The sequence below is a fragment of the Bombus fervidus genome, chromosome 8 (assembly GCF_041682495.2).
Source record: "Bombus fervidus isolate BK054 chromosome 8, iyBomFerv1, whole genome shotgun sequence".
Taxonomy (NCBI): domain Eukaryota; kingdom Metazoa; phylum Arthropoda; class Insecta; order Hymenoptera; family Apidae; genus Bombus; species Bombus fervidus.
Genome location: NC_091524.1, coordinates 14,101,446 through 14,118,257, shown reverse-complemented (window position 1 = coordinate 14,118,257; position 16,812 = coordinate 14,101,446). Strand labels below are relative to the sequence as shown.

At 36.0% G+C, this 16,812-nt stretch overlaps 1 protein-coding gene across 7 annotated transcripts; it reads left to right on the top strand.

Annotated features, from left to right (window-relative positions):
* Positions 1–122: 122 nt before the first annotated feature.
* LOC139989753 (uncharacterized) lies at positions 123–13,126 on the top strand. 7 transcript variants are annotated; one of them, XM_072008307.1, is made up of 5 exons: positions 123–248; positions 1,192–1,382; positions 8,984–9,506; positions 11,155–11,460; positions 11,871–13,125. In XM_072008307.1, the coding sequence occupies exons 3-5, from the start codon at positions 8,985–8,987 to the stop codon at positions 12,270–12,272; spliced, it is 1,230 nt and encodes a 409-aa protein (XP_071864408.1). In that variant the 5' UTR covers positions 123–248; positions 1,192–1,382; position 8,984; the 3' UTR covers positions 12,273–13,125. The 7 variants fall into 7 exon arrangements, with proteins under 7 accessions (XP_071864408.1, XP_071864404.1, XP_071864405.1 ...); XM_072008303.1 differs by having other exon boundaries at positions 123–377; XM_072008304.1 differs by lacking the exon at positions 123–248 and having other exon boundaries at positions 1,177–1,382.
* Positions 13,127–16,812: the final 3,686 nt, after the last annotated feature.

Genomic DNA, 16,812 nt, shown 5'->3' with positions numbered 1-16,812 from the left:
TTGCTACCAATTTACGGTTGGCGTAATTCTATGATTTCCGGCGTTGATGCGATAACTTAGATACACACTTGTACGAGGCATATAACAGAGCTCGCGTCAGAAATGTTTCCTCTTTATTGTTAACTCTCGAGGGTGTTACACACGGCACAATCTATCGCGAAATCCTTGTATTTTACGACTGATTTGACATTCGTATCAAAATTTCTGACGACCTGTCATCGACAACCGCATTGTTTGAGCCATCCTGAGTACGTATTGTTAGTAACGATATCGTCCGATTCTGGTTTAGTTTCGGTATCGAGCGCTGTACAACAGAGAAGGAATCGTTATTTTTGGAGAAATTACGAGAACCTGTTTCCGATAAATTAAAAGCTACGGTATCATTGTCATTTTTAATTTACGGAATAGATTTATGGATAAATGATATTGCTGTTTTTGAAAGAACTTCTTAAAGGTTCTTACAGGTTCGGATAAGAAAGTTGTAAAAGGTGATGTTTATTGTTTCCTTCGCAACTCCTAGCGATCGCGATTTCTTTACAATTCGTTACACGCGTCATTTGGTAAATTAATCCTTTAACTTCTGGAGAAAACTCGTCGAGTCGTTCGGTCCAATTTCAGAAAACTTATTTTTGTTTTAAAGTGTGTCCGAATATGTCTTTTATATACTATTAATTTCGAATAAAAGCAAATTTAAAATATAAAAATTCTAAAAAGAACCTAATAAAGTACTTAATAAAGAAACACTTGAAACTAAAGATCTTTTTCTGGTTTACCATTCAATTCCAATAAAAATGAAGTAAAAATTTCTTTCTAAAATCTACAAATCTAAAAAACTTCTTTTCTAAAGATGTTATTCTTAATACGACCGACTGTATGTACAACAAAGAATATGACAAGGAGTATCCGGCAGAATTTTGCTACAAATATTTTTCGTTGTATTTTTATTATCTCGTATCAAAGGTAAAATTGTTGTTTGTTGAGAGTAACATAAAAAAATGTGTTCGTAGTGATATTTGATGGTCTCGTGTGCAAAAAGACAATTAAAACAAAACCGTTCATAAGGTACCGCGAAATTACGCGTTGATAAAATAAATAACGTCGAATAAATCTAATTATATATCATAAGATTTATGTATAAGTTTTCCAATCTATTCGTTGTATCTGTAATAATTTGATGAATGTATGTTTTAGAGAAATTGTTTGTCGTAAGTACAGGTAAGCAAATTTCGGAACAATTACTTGTGACAACCTATGAACGGTCGGAAAGGATCGATTCAGCAGATATTGAAATCGACCGACGGATTCCTAATTGACAGTTTCACGTGATACTGCACTGTTTCAACTTCAACGACGATTTCAACGTTTACTCGCTGCTCTTACAAGTATTTATGAAACCATAAAACCTATCTTTAAAACATTAATTTTAAGCCACCCGATATTGAAGTTTAATTTCATCCACTTCTCTATTGTAATTCTTATTTTTCTCCTTTTATTATAATTCGTTTAAAATGCGTGGTAACCTCGTTTAAACGCGGCAATCGACCATCTTCTAGCTTTTTGGAATGGAGGAAATAAGAAATTTTCTCCTTTTTTTTAACTTTCGAAGGTTGCTAGTTTTCGCGGAAGATTTTCATTTAAAATAAAATTCGAAGCTTCTGTTTAGAAACAGATATATTCTAATAAAGATACAACCGAAATGCTCGATAATTATATGTTTTAAAAAACATCTGGAAATATGATTTTAACGTGATCTTAATTATCTTGATATTAAGCTAGTCTATACATATACGCACGTTGATTTTATTATTTCCAAAGATTATTCAATTTTATTATTCTACATCTATAAAAACCATTAAGTTTTGTGGCGTCGAATAACCGTAATTTGCTTGTTCTTATTTAACGCGATGTGCGACAATTACATAACAAAATTTAGAACACGTATCCTAGTTAATTTCAGAATTGAAACGTAACATTTCATGTGCACGAATCTAATATCATCGGTAAAACGATTAGATATGGCATTGTAGTTTTTAGTTTTTGTTTACTTGGCATAAAGCACAGTGAATACAAATACGAGTCTATTAAAGGGTACCGGAAACCCGCTGTGCTATTCGGTCGTACAGATTATGATCGCGATTTTACTCCCGTTTATTATGTAATACGTATACTTAACTCCCTATGCGCAAGTGTCGAAGGGATGGAAAGGTTCCCGTTGAGAATATTACACATGTGCCACGTACATTAAAATCTTACGTTTCGTCGTTACATTTGTTTCTTTTTTTCCATATGATTTTTACCTTCTAAAATGAAAATATTCGAAGGTCGTGATTTCATGCAAAAAATTTCACGTTACCTGGCGTTATTTTCGCGACAGCGGTATTAACTTTGACGAGTTTTCTGATCGATGTAGATAAAGAGAATTGTCTCGATGCCCTTGTTGTTCGTATGATAGCTAATTTTAACGAGTGAGCTAAACCCCAGTATTCTCTATTACAGATAGTTGACAAGACACGTTATAGGAGATTGTGTCGTGCAACGTATCTCGATAAAAGATATTCGAGTGGTGTATGAATTAACTTATTTCTCGTCAGAGTCTACCAAGGGAGAGTTACGCGAGAAAAGATTAAAACGAAGAATTTTTAATTCAAACCATAAATTCGACCATAGTGATTTTGGGACGTATCGAGTCAAATTCATAGTTAGTCGACGACGTATTTCGCACTCGACTCTCTTACGCGAGCAACGGAAAGCATATGGATCGACAACGAAGGCAGTGTATTTGAACGTTTAAGTAGATTTTTAAAAGATCGCGAATTCGTTCGACGCGATGACTGCAAGTTTGTACAGGAACCGAGGGTGGTCATTCCGAGCGTCTTCTACGAAGCTAAAGGTGTCGCGGATTATTCTAACGCAAGAGTGGCTATAACTTTGAAACAAGATCAAGCAAAGCACATGGCCGTATGAATCTTTTCCTTCTTAGTTTTTGCGTTCCCTGTCCGCTTCTGAAGTGGATCGTGGAACATGATGTATATCATCTTGTATATATCGAAATTTAAAGCCGACTGTGCGTACAAGTGAAAATAGAACGTTGATTTTGATAAACATTTAACAGAGACAAACGAAATTTGTAGCTTGTGCCCATTCTCATATACAATGGCTACACTATTCCGTTTTAAGCCACAAAAATATGATATTTTAAACCGTGATTATGTTTGAATAATCGTTATGCGGTATTTATATGCTGAAGTTTTACGACCGTGACGCAAGTACTGTTAATAGAAAGCCCACGCAATATAACGTGATGAGTATACAAAGATGTGATATCATTCACAATTCACAATGTTGCTGAATGGTTATGGGAAATTTTCACTTTTCACAAGAAACAATGATATTTTCCAAACGAAATAATGGGACAATAGTTAACGAGTATGGTAAAGAAGAAACTTCTTTGTTTCGTTTTACGATTATTTATACGCAAACATAAGGACCATCATTACTCAAAGGAAATCCAGGTTCAATAAATTGCACGTTGATCTTGTTTCTTCGCAGGCTTATGGATAGGTTAGGTCTGTTCCTTTTCGAGAAAGTTTTAAGGTGAAAGTCCTTCGTTTTACCATTAACCGTCCGTCGTCATACTTCCTTTTGCCGAAACGTTTACAGAAATCGTTAGATCTTACTATGCGCGTTTACGCAGTTGGTCAAAACTTGTTGGACATTTTCGGGGTAGCCTAATGGGTTTCGTGATAAAGGTTACTCGTTTACAAGAGATATTCCTATCACAATCCTGAAATGCTATCTCTTTTTGGACGTAACGTGATCGGAGAAACAGGGACGAAATTAATTCGCGGGCTAAATGTTTGAATTAATGTTAATAGCTTCGCGTAGATACAATTTTATAAGAGAAAAAACGGCTAGCTCGATATTCCTTTAAATTTTATCATGTTATGACATACGAAAAGCATAATGAGCGGTGCTGGACGACGTAGGGGGGTGACGATTTTCTATGGTATCATTGGTGGTCCATGCATATGTAAAGATTCTTCGAAAGGGTTTCTTCCGTAGCACACTGGCTCCAGAGATACAAAAGGGGCTTCCCTTTCGCGTGTTCCTGCATTTGTTTTATGTAACCGAGTTTATGTCACTCTACCCAGGCATCGTTCGCAATCATCCGGCAGTGTTTTATATAAATTTTTAACTTGATTACACACAAGAAGCTCGGCACATGAGAGGTCTCTCATCGCGCTAGCTGATTGAATAATACAACGCCCTTCGAGCTTCGAAGCTGTATTCAGAGCACACATTTTTTAAGACTCTAATTAAATTTTTATTTTTCTTTCTACGATGAATAACATTCTTCTTCGTCGTGTGCTAGATAGATAAATAGATAGATAGATAGATAGATAGAGAAGATTTTCACAAAATTCATTTAATATATTTTTCATTCGATTGTTTTGATCGACGGTTTACCGCATTATTTGATCAAAGATTTTTCGCAATTCTTTCTTTGTTATTCGACAGCTGTTAACTTCTTTGTTATTTGACAGCTAGATGGAGAAACGTAACATAAAGTTTCATCGAAAACGTACAAGTTTACACAGATGAACGTGATCTTGTCGTTGGAGGTAGAGAACAAAGATCTCACAAAAGGGAAAAGTACAGGCGTAGCAAGGAAATAAAGGTAAAAGAGGTTGAGGAAGAAGAAGAGAGAATCGAAGGGTAGCCTAGATCACGGAGGCAAACGCGTGGCAAAGTATGCCACATTTCTAAATGGTATTTCGAATGAACCGGTACGTGTTTGGATCGTTTTTAAGAGGGGACCGTAAATTTTGTGGCCCAGCAGGATCGTAAACTCGAACCGAACCGAACAAACGGTCCTCGCGAGGTAGGGGTGCCACCGAGTCACAGGGGGTAGGACGCGCGCGCGCGCGCGCATGCCATGCCATGCCACGCCGTGCAGTGCCATATCGCGTCGCACCACGCCAACAGCATCGCGCTGGACTACCTCGTACTGTTTCACAGCATGCCACGAATGCGCATCTTATTCTCTCTTTCCTTTTCTTCCTTTCTCTTCTTTTCTTCTCTTCGTTTCCGTCCATTGCTTTGCCACCACCACTGGTGAAAGTTTGACAACTTCGCATCTCTCTACTTTTCTACCGTATATCGCTATTAGTAGGCGATAGTAATCGATGACACCGGTGAAAACGCTTTTCCCATCAGGTTGGTTCTTCAGCTCTTACTTCGTTTTGGCTCTTACTTTACTTTAGCTCTTTGGGAAAAATGTTATTCGAATAACTGAAAACGGATAAACATAAGGAACGTACTAATATCCAACGGAAGAAACGTTCGATCGAACGAGACGTTATTATTATAAGAGAAATTTATTTAAATGAAATAAATTTATAATACGAGCAAGGTATTATCGTTTCTTCGAACTTCTGGTGGCTACCACATTCGTTCATAGAGGACGATGCGAAATATGTGTACGATAGGTATGAAACTACCTTTGGTGTTAAATGAAACACGATTTTGTTCTGTAAGACTTTCGATTGACAATTATCTTTTAAAAATGAATGATCTTTCAACGCGTGTTTTTCATGAATACTCACGTACACGCTATTTAATATATACGTAAAACTTGAAACGTTCGTGTACCCGCTACGCTACGTTTATTTATTATTATACTTATAATTTCGTTTCCAGTACGTCGCAAGTGTACTTTATAAAACATATTTCTTACATCTATTTTACTTTTTCGCTCTTGTTAATTATATCGTTATTTTGTCAATGTTTAACAAGGAAAAGGTTACATACTATAATAATATACATATTAATGAGAGAGTAAACAAATCGACGCGACGTTTGGAAGAATATCCAAACAAACGTGCGATAGTAAGCAAATAAACGACAAATAAAAGCAAATAGAATAAAAGAAAATGTTGAAAGAGAACGAAAAATGTTGACTTTCTTAGACATATACAGCATCCTCGGAGGTTTGGTTCCGATTTGAAGTCATAACCGGCTAGTGGTTGTTTGAACAGTGTAGACGCTCGTAAAAAATGAAAACAAGGTACGAAAAAAAGAAGTGAAAATGATTTATTATTTTTGTAGAGGTTTCCAAATTTTTCGAGGTACATCGAAAAGTTTTCTGGTCGTAGAAATGCGGTAACCGAGGAAACAACTCTTGGCTTACCGCATGTGCCATAAAAGTTTTGGGTTCCCAAAAATTTGATGGAAACGAAGGAAAAAGAAAAAAAAAAAAGCGATGGCAGGATGAGAGATACGGTAGCCGTTTTGTGGCCCTCTATAAAAGTTATACGATAGGACCTGGACTGCTGCATTTGAAAGATTTGGCATTGAGAATGATTTGTGAGGCTGCTCTGATCGGACCTGACCATAGTTTTTCCTTCGTTTCTTCGTCTTCCGTAAAAAAGAAAGAGTATGTAATAGTTTCCAGAATTAATTCTTCCTCCGCCTAAAAATGTGTAGAGGTATAAAAAGAGCGTGTAATATCAATTTGTATATATAAAATAAAAACTGCTGACATAGGATACGAATCTACATCAGTTACGACACGCAATAAGTGAATATCTAGCTTAAAAAATCGTTATAGTTAAACGCGATTCGATTGTACAGTGGAGAAACATAAATTAACGTAAAACGTATACTTTTTGCAATGGCTAAAAATTAAGCGTCGGCGAATTGCTTTTCGGGAACCGATACAATTTCTTTCTTTGTTGAATTCTTTCGATCTCAGAATTTGTATGTTCTTCGATTGCAAATGCTTTCTTCGATGATGTTTCCTCGAGAAGTTTCACTTTCGTTATTACTTCCAAAATCGCGTTATGCAGCATCCTACTTGTACTTTCGAATTAGAACAAATAAAGCGCAACAGGTCGAATATCAATCACTTATGATCGTTTAAGTATGGCCTTCGCTCTGTCGAGTCACAGAGAATCGTTTCACAAGCAACTAATTCCTATACTTTTATACAGCGTGAATTAATAAAACTCTATGTGTATGTACATAATTAAATTCGTACGTATTTTCAAGCTCCTGGATCATTCTTGATGATCGTGGGCGATTGGAGAAAAATGGCAGCTCTGTCATGTTTGTAACGTGTATGTATCATTCGTACGTTGAACCTACGAGAGATGAAACGTAGAGTGTTGGCGATTATTGCAGTACACCGACTTGAAAGCTACGTATTAGACAGTCGCTCTTGCGATTCAGCAATTGCTTTCACTTTGGAACGTCGCTGTCCAGACGGAATAGTTAAAAAACAAAAATTTGGAACGTCGAGGTAACGTAAAGTGTACTTTAAATTTGAAAAAACAAACAAGGATCGATAGAAGGTGTTGATTAAACTTTCATTGGTGTTTTTGTGCTTGGTATTTTGTCAACGTTATTTTGCAACTTCTTTTCAAAGTGAATAATTCGATCGAATACTATGTTCCTACATGTAAGTTACATGTGTATTTTTATAACAAACGCTGTTCGAGGAGAATAATTCTATATGAAACAGTAAACATCGAGTGAAAGTATACCGAATGTTTATAAACTTAAGGCAACATTAGACCAAAATACTCGCAGAAAATAAAAAATATACAGTGCAGAAATAACTCTATTTTGCTTGCTCTATTTCTATTTTGCTTATGTGAGCAGAAATAACAAGACGAAAGGTTAGAAGTTGGTATAAGAAGGTTTGTGCGAACATGAAAGGAGCGATTGTTCAGCATCGAGCGCGAGTTTTGTGCGACTATGTGCTCTTACGTCTGACACGGTATTCCATCTTTAATAGTTTCTATCGAAAAACTCGACGCATATTTTATTAAATTTCCGATAGATTCGATTTTTATTAATATTTGCCATTCCTTGTACGATTAAATAGTCAAGAATCGCCACCGAACTCGACAAGATTCGATAGAAACTGAAGATAGTTGCTACGAAATTTAACAAAAAAAAAAAAAAAAAAAAAAGATACTTGCGCAAATATGTCAAAGAATTTTATGGATAAATAATATCCACGGTAGAGGTTCGTGGAAAAATTGTACGTCAGCAAGAGAAACAAACTACTGTTCGAATATTTTTTACTGCTCGCTATACATGCACTCGAAGCGATCTTTTGTTCGCCTCTTAACAGCATCATTTGATTTCGAAACTCGTCACTGACATACATCATTGAATTGGACCTATATGTATATCTCGTTTCCCACTGTTAAACATATACACAGCACACTCGTTGGCTTACACTCCATTCCTTTTAGGTATAAAAGTATCAGCTCTCTTCTGCAGCTGCTTAGTTTCTGGGTAACTTACGTTCTTGCAGTGTCTCCTCTTTATTTGAAATTTTCTTTTTTTTTATTTTTATCGTTGGTTCTTTGACTGATATCTCAATGATATAGTTTCTGTTACTACACCATAAGAAACATTAAGGAAAGCTTCGTAGAAAGAGTTCTTAATATAACGCCAGGTATGTTGAGTCGTATTTTATAATAAAAGAGTAAGAATAGTAAAAGGCGAAGGGTTTGGTACATTTTTACGAAGTTAAATTAAGAGTTTTGTACGATTATTAATTGTAATAGAGATAGTATGCGATGCCTGAGTCGTGGAAAACACGACGCTTGTGAACGATACGCTTGCGATGATTATGCCTCTCGTTAAAGAGAAAGGAGAGTGTAGAGTATAGAGAAAGGGGGCATTGTATAACGTAGCGTTTCAAAGACACGTGATAAATGCAATAAATGCGGGAAGAACATAATAAAAAGATAAGTAAAGTAAATAAGATCGCGGAAATCTCTTCTGGATATTGTATCAGATAAAATAGCAAATATAATTTCGATAGTGTCGCGATAAACGCTAGTTGGTATTTTACAAAAGTAAAACGCAGGCAGCCCGGTATTGACGTAGGTTTTTATTGAATTCAACGGTACATTCGAAAAGAAATATATATATATTGTATAATATATTATAGAAATATTTTCAGAATGGAAGTAAGTCAGTTGAAAATCGATGAAGCCGTCATCGAGAAAGCCCTTCGAAACAAGTTATCGGATGAAACTGTTAGAGTTTTGGAGATTCAGCTAAACTGTATGTCGGAAAAAGGATTAAACTTTCTTAGCGATCTGTATAAAGCACACATCAGATATACAGCATCTTCTGCCAAAAAGAAAGAGGAAACGAAGTCGGAAAGATCAATCAGTTTGGTTATTAAAGCCGAACCTCTGAGGGAACTGTCACGCGACATCGTTCGTCAACAAAATCTGTTTTTGATCGAATTGAAAGTTCTGCGTGACGTTCTACCCAAGATGAAGGAATTTGTTTATCATCAACTCGGTCCAAATTTATTATGCGGTTTCGACGATCCTCGCATTCTTATTATGGAAAACTTGATAAACAGAGGATTCGTTATGAAGGATCGTCAGAAAGGATTGTCGTTCGAACACTGTCGCTTAGTTATAGAACAACTTGCGAGATTACACGCTGGATCTGTCGCAGTTCTCGAAAAGGTACGGATCGCACATTATATTTTGAGATATATCTAAACGTTGCGTACAGATTAAGTGTAAAGATCACCGTAGCGTGATTCTTCGAGCATGATTTACAAGGTTAAAATTTTCCACATTCACTGCCGTCACGTGTGCGGAGCTCGTCTGCGTCCTATTCACGGTGATCCAAGATTCAAAAATTGGCGATTCGGCCGACTATGGTGAGATGGAATTTACGCACTATTAATTTCGTCTAAGAGATAAGAGCGTAAAAATTGTAAATCCGTTGCACTTGTTATCGGCGTAAGCAAATAAACGAGGCCGGTGATATGGTTTCCAGTAATTCTTGCCCACGCGTTAATTGCCGAGCCTCTTCCATCAAATCTCTCTTGCGGATTTCTGACAGCTCAAATTCCGTTATATCGTCGATCGATGATGATACTACTGGAGAAACTGCTTCCACTTGTAAATAACACACGTTTCAAAAAGCGCGTTGCAGCGAACTATTTTTATGTAACTCCGACAGTGGTGAATAGGCAGGAGAGTAGAAGCTATAATTAGCTTGTTCTTCTTTACGTCAATTGGTACGGAGTCGAATTTGTCCCTTTGAGACTTTTTATTCTCACGATGAGTAGTTTACGACACGATGAATAGAAAGAAACTTGACATTGAAGTTATAGCGTTCGAGGGCAACTTCCCACGAATTTCTTTTTACGAATCCCCACCGACCCGGAGGTGTAGAGTCAGGCTACGGTGTTTTTTATATTTACTTTTTACACACATCTTTCTACATACGTGGAAAACAGTAGAACCTCGTTTATCCTAACTAATGTCATTACAGTACTATAGTTTACGGACAATCTGTGCGTTCCTGAACTATACCGTCATACATGTGACGTAACGCTCGTACGAATTAACGTTTTCGGCTTAGTATTTACAAATCTCAGCTCGTTGAACTTACAAGGGAAGCTTCAGACCTGGTTCTCGCGGATTTCAATGAAATTTAACGCGGTGGTAGCTTTATATGCGAAATAAACATATCTGTAGTTTTATCTATGATCAATCAATTTTGAAGATAATATCAAAGATATTTCAATTTTAACGTTGTTGAACTTATGGTATAAAAGGCAAGAAAAGACTTGTTTGTTTATGTTCTCCTTATGTTTTTTTTTTTTGAAGCTTCTCTTGTTAGTTTTACCGAAACCTTGTATTCAAACGAACGAATAGCAAAATCCAGTTGTATGGAAATATCTTGGATCATGCGAACAAAGAAAGAGCGAGGGAGGAAAGGACCAGTCCTACTAAACTTTCAGTTTAAACAAATTAGACTTCTTAAACTCGTTTATCGTATTTCAAATTCTTAAGCGAGGCGATTAGTATTATCTGTTACGTTAGATCATATTTCTACCGTCATTTAAAATTACGAGTCTTCGCGTTTATAACTATTCCTGGTAGCTAAGTATAAAAATCGTCTATCGTTTAACTTGAGGATGGATCACCAGAAATAATTTTAAATTAACTGTCAATAGAAGTAAATTAGTATATTTTCTTATTAGTCTCCTCAGTTTCTTATCGTAACCAATGGTTACATCTTTAACAAGTTGTTTTTCCTGTATTGTCCGAAATCTTGTAAATTTTTAAGCGATATTAATTCGAATTAATTTTTCAGGATCCGCAGATAATCGAATCTTTTATAAATACTGGCATTGTATCGACCAAATGTCCGAAGGCTTTTATACGAATGATGGAAGTAAGCCTTTTACGAATAGCTAACGAAATAGAAAAGTGGTCGAGCGAAAAATACGCGAGTGCGGCGAATAAGCTGATCAAGTTGTCGCAAACTATCGGAACGCGTTGTATCGATGCGTATAATTACGACGTGGACGAATTCTGCGTACTAAATCACGGAGATTGTTGGATAAATAATCTAATGTTTCGAGAAAACGAGAAAGGCCAACCTATCGAAGTCTTATTGGTAATACACGTTCCTTTACATATACAATGTTATACTCTCTTGTAAAAAAAATAGGGTTCTAGCATAGTTACGACAGAGATATAAAACATATAAGAAACGTAAGATGCAGAAGTTGCCGATACGTTTTATTTTCATCGATTAACGATAAATAAATCTATTATAAAAAAATGTCTCGGGAAAAATTACGAGGGCGACGATGAAAATTTATGTGGCGTTTTATATGATACGTTCGTCTTATCTTAGTCATAGTCAAGTCGATATAGAAACTTGGAAAATAAATATTTAAAAATATTTTAAGATAAACGATCTTCTATCATATGAAAACTAAGCCACCGGATCACGTTCCTTATGCCAATAGAATCGGAATTTTTGTTTTCATTTCTCTGGTTTTACCATGAAGTATTTTCCAGGTCGATTATCAGATGGCTGTTTACACGTCTCCAGTTATCGATCTGTTATACTTTTTGAACATTTGTCCGGAATATGACGTAAAGTACGATAACGACGATGATTTTCTAAAACTTTATTTGCATACTTTGGAAGAAACTATGAAAAATATCGCTTGCAAGAGAAAGCCACCCACGATGGAACAGTTAAAAGAAGCGCTACATAAAAGAAGAATATACGCTGTTTTTTCCGGAGTCGTGCTTTATTTAAGAATGATGGGAAATAAAGAGGATACCGAAGATTTCGAGGAATTATTGACCAAGTTGTTAGGTGAAACTAAAATGGACGTTTTCAGAAATCCAGACGCGGTGAAACTAGCGCGTAAAATGATCCCAATTATGAATGAAAGGGGTTACTTCGACTAAAATAATTTGTTTTAGCTATTAGGATAAAGGAAGATTATTTATTCTCGATAGCATTCGGCGTTATTTCGTAACGTTATTATGCGTATACATTTTGTCGTCGTATCTTGTAAAACGTGGCTACAAATACGGTGTCCCGCGAAAGTACTTCAACTACTTATCGCGCAATCTCTTGTATGAATATATTACGTGCATTATAGAAAACATTTTGAAATTTTGTCCGCGATGAGACACGGCTCGTTCGTTGTAAACATAAACTTTGCGAAAAATTAGTATACAACGTGGATAGAAATTTGAAACGTACGTTGAACGACGCAAAGATGCTCTCGTTACATATTGTAGCTTGTTAAGATAGCGAATAATAGAATACCCAAGTATCCTACTTTGTTACTGCCTCTGACATCTCGTAACTTCAATTTACGTTTATAGATTCGTTTCAAGCTTTACCAATACGCGTAATCGCGATAGTCTCAGGTAGTTACAGTGCTAGCGAGATTTAAAAATGTTTTGTATAATAAAGAAATAAAAGATAGGGGATGATTCCTAGGAGAGTTTGAATATTTTTATCAGCTACGTAAGAATACCGTACGTAAGAATAAAACATGTTATAAAATTCCAACATTTTTACTAAATTAATTCATCTTTCATTCTTTTAATCCTGGAATATATTATTATTACGTTAAGAGTAAAGTCAGGAATTTTCAATATATAACGCTGTTCGAAGTCGAGTTTATCAAGTTTATCTTCAACGTTGAAGAAATTGAAGAAGAATTGTAATCTCCAGGAGGATATCGATGTATATGAAAAATTTGTACGAGAATAATTAAATACACGACATTAAAACACAGACGTGTAATCCCTGATAATAAATGAAATCCGTAAACGCTTTTAACCGAATATCTACGAAATATCGCATCGCGTCTCGTTGCTTGGAACCATTTTTCTCTTCCATTTTTCATAGAACCATTGAAAGATGATCAGTTTCTTCGATCAACGATTAAAAGAGTTGAAACGGTAAATGTCGATCAACGAAGAAGGTAATGGCCAGTGTCGATCCAAGCTGTAAATTCGTCTCGAGATCCAGCGAAGGAAAAATTGCACCAACCATTGGACACACTCGATGTACTTTTGAAAAGATTCTTGGAGGGCAAGCGTGCGACCTTGGCGGTCAGCCGGTAGCAATTGATTTATTGTAGGGCAGTAAAGCAGTAGGCTAAAAGGTCTCTGAAAGCATCGTCTTGGTAACCTACATCGTGAACAGAGAAATTGTTGTGGCAAGCCTCGATGGGGTGGCCTTTGCCTCGAGCAGGATGTGCACTACCGTGCAAGAAAGAGAAATCCGCGATGGAACAGAAGTCATCCGCACGAGAAGAGGTCTTTTTGCAACATCCGTCATTGTTTCTCCTTTTTAGTCTAGTTGGCCAACGACCTGTCTACCTTTCTTGCTTGTATTGACCTGAAAAATGTACGTAGCGAACCGAGAGTCTCGAGGCATTCGTAAATCATAGTGGAAAGGCGAATTGGAAAAATCGGTAGTCGATTTTCGGTTCTCCGCACGAGGTATGAGAAAGTTGGAGCGAAGATGCAGCGTCGAGGGTGAAAATAAGACATAATAGAAAAACTAGACGCCCGTGAAGTATTCAGGTTATTCGGTCGTCAGTGGCAGAAAATTCCGGTAGCTGGCCGCGATTAGTTCCGAATCGGTTCGGGAATTACGTCACAGTAGAAACTATGCGATCTTCTTACTTTCGCATTTTCCGCTCGATCTCGACTTGGCACAAAAAAGTATCTTACTTCGTAAATACCGTGCGAAAGTTTATGATCGAGCCGATCCTGTCGGGAGTTTCTCTGTTTATCCAAAAAGTAAAATAAATTGCAGAAAAATTATAATTTCGATAATTGTCTCTTTCGTGGTACAATCGGCGATAGGGCGATTCGTCGTACGATACTTCGGTTTCGAGAAAATCGCGTTTAGGAATTAGTCAGGCAGGTATACTTGACTTTCGCCATTAACGACCAGTTACGACTAAATGATCAACGAAATATGTAAAACAAAAGAAATTTTGGGTTCGAGACCTTAATTGCAGGTAAACAGAGTTTGAAGTTGTTTAGTTAAGGGCTTATCTGATACACGTGCGTGATAAATTTACAAACTTATCTTGCTTGAAAAGAAAGATTTTGTGAACAAAGGTGCAGGTGCTTACCCGTCTGTGATTTTTGTATCGACTTACATCCAATTCTTTTTCCTATCGAATTTGCGTTGTGTCTGGATGAAAAAAAATTATCACGTTATCGCGAACCTAAATTATAATTGTTATCGATTATTTTAACCGTAAGCTAAAACGCTATGCGGCGACGATAAAAGGAGTTAGTCTGAAAGGATATAAGAAATCGCTCGAAATTCTCGTGGGAGTTACTAATCCCTCAATTTTTCAGGTGTTCCATTTAACTACGCGACGGACAACTGATTTGTCAACGTCCCTTGCCTGAATAACGCCTGTTTCTTATTTGTCTTGTAAAAGAAAATGGTGTCAACCCTGGGAATACCTTTGGAATTTGTGAGCCGCGATTGATGAATTTCGAACTTAAAAATTTTTTTAGAAGCCCGAATTGTGCAACGAGATAAATGTGATTTTCCATCGACACAAAGGGTTTAATACTCTTAAAAAATGGAAAGGAAAAGAGGGAAGAAATGGAAAAAAATCTTTTGACTGTATTGAATAACACAGTCGAACGGAGAATATTGATCCTCTTAACATCTACCGCCTAATCCTTCTATTATTACATCATCGTGCGACCTTCGTTTTTGCACCTCTTTGAAAAATCTTGAAATCTAGTTAAGAAATATTATTAATAATATAAACAAATTTCGTATATTTTAATTATGCACTATATATATATATGTAATGTCGTAAATCTCGGGGTAATTCAGGCGATCGATTCTGAAGTCTGAAAATCGAGCTTATCGTGAGAATACTTAAATGAAATACAGGAGTAAACAATTAATACCAATCTATAATAGTAAACAATAAATAACAAGTTCTGTGCAATGTCTACCTGACATCGTCCTCAGCTACCGATCTTTCTCCGTCAATCTTCAATGTTTTAAATAATTATTCTGTCATCTTGTCTATCTCTGATGTTTGGGAAATGAGTGTCTCTCAAAATGCTTGTCCGTAAAACAAAAGAAAATTGCTTTGTCTGTGAAACAAAGAAAGTCGTGCTGTCCGTAAACAGAGAGAGTCGGTAACACAAGTATACTCTAGGGAGTTTACATACGTGTTATACCAAAATAATAAATGACTATTTGCTATGCAGGTAATAAAAGCTATCAATAAGATGTAATACAAAAGTATAAAGCGAAGTCGTTATATTTGCAAATAAAAAACCTACATTTCTTACTCAAAGTAAGGTTAGTGTCTAGCGTGGACCACAGACTAAGCTGAAGCTAGACGAGCAAATGATCGTGTTGTTTGCACGAGTAATTGCAACGTTGCTCGTTTTGATAAACTCCAATATCTAGATACCGACATCAAAATCCTATGTGCTTGAAATCGTTGCATACTCTAGCAATAAAATTATTTCTATAATAAATTTATCAAATATGTATTTTTTATACCGGTATAATACCTTTTTACCAATATTCAATATATTTAACGTATAATACATTACAACATACGCGTAATGTCGTAAATCTCGGGATAATTCAGGTGATCGATTCTGGAGTCTGAAAATCGAGCTTATCGTGAGAATACTTAAATGAAATACAGGTGTAAACGATTAGTACCAATTTGTAACAGTAAACAATAAATAACAAGTTCTGTGCAATGTCTACCTGACATCGTCCTGAGCTACCGATCTTTCTCCGTCAATCTTCAATGTTTTAAATAATTATTCTGTCATCTTGTCTATCTCTGATGTTTGGGAAATGAGTGTCTCTCAAAATGATTGTCCGTAAAACAAAAGAAAGTCGCTCTGTCCGTGAAACAAAGAAAGTCGTGCTGTCCGTAAACAGAGAGAGTCGGTAACATAAGTATACTCTAGGGAGTTTACATACGTGTTATACCAAAATAATAAATGACTATTTGCTATGCAGGTAATAAAAGCTATCAATAAGATGTAATACAAAAGTATAAAGCGAAGTCGTTATATTTGCAAATAAAAAACCTACATTTCTTACTCAAAGTAAGGTTAGTGTCTAGCGTGGACCACAGACTAAGCTGAAGCTAGACCAGCAAATGATCGTGTTGTTTGCACGAGTAATTGCAACGTTGCTCGTTTTGATAAACCCCAATATCTAGATACCGACATCAAAATCCTATGTGCTTGAAATCGTTGCATACTCTAGTAATAAAATTATTCCTATAATAAATTTATCAAATATGTATTTTTTATACCGGTATAATATCTTTTTACCAATATTCAATATATTTAACGTATAATATATTACAATATACGTGTAATGTTGTAAATCTCGGGATAATTCAGGTGATTGACTCTGAAGTCTGAAAATCGAGCTTATCGTGAGAATACTTAAATGAAA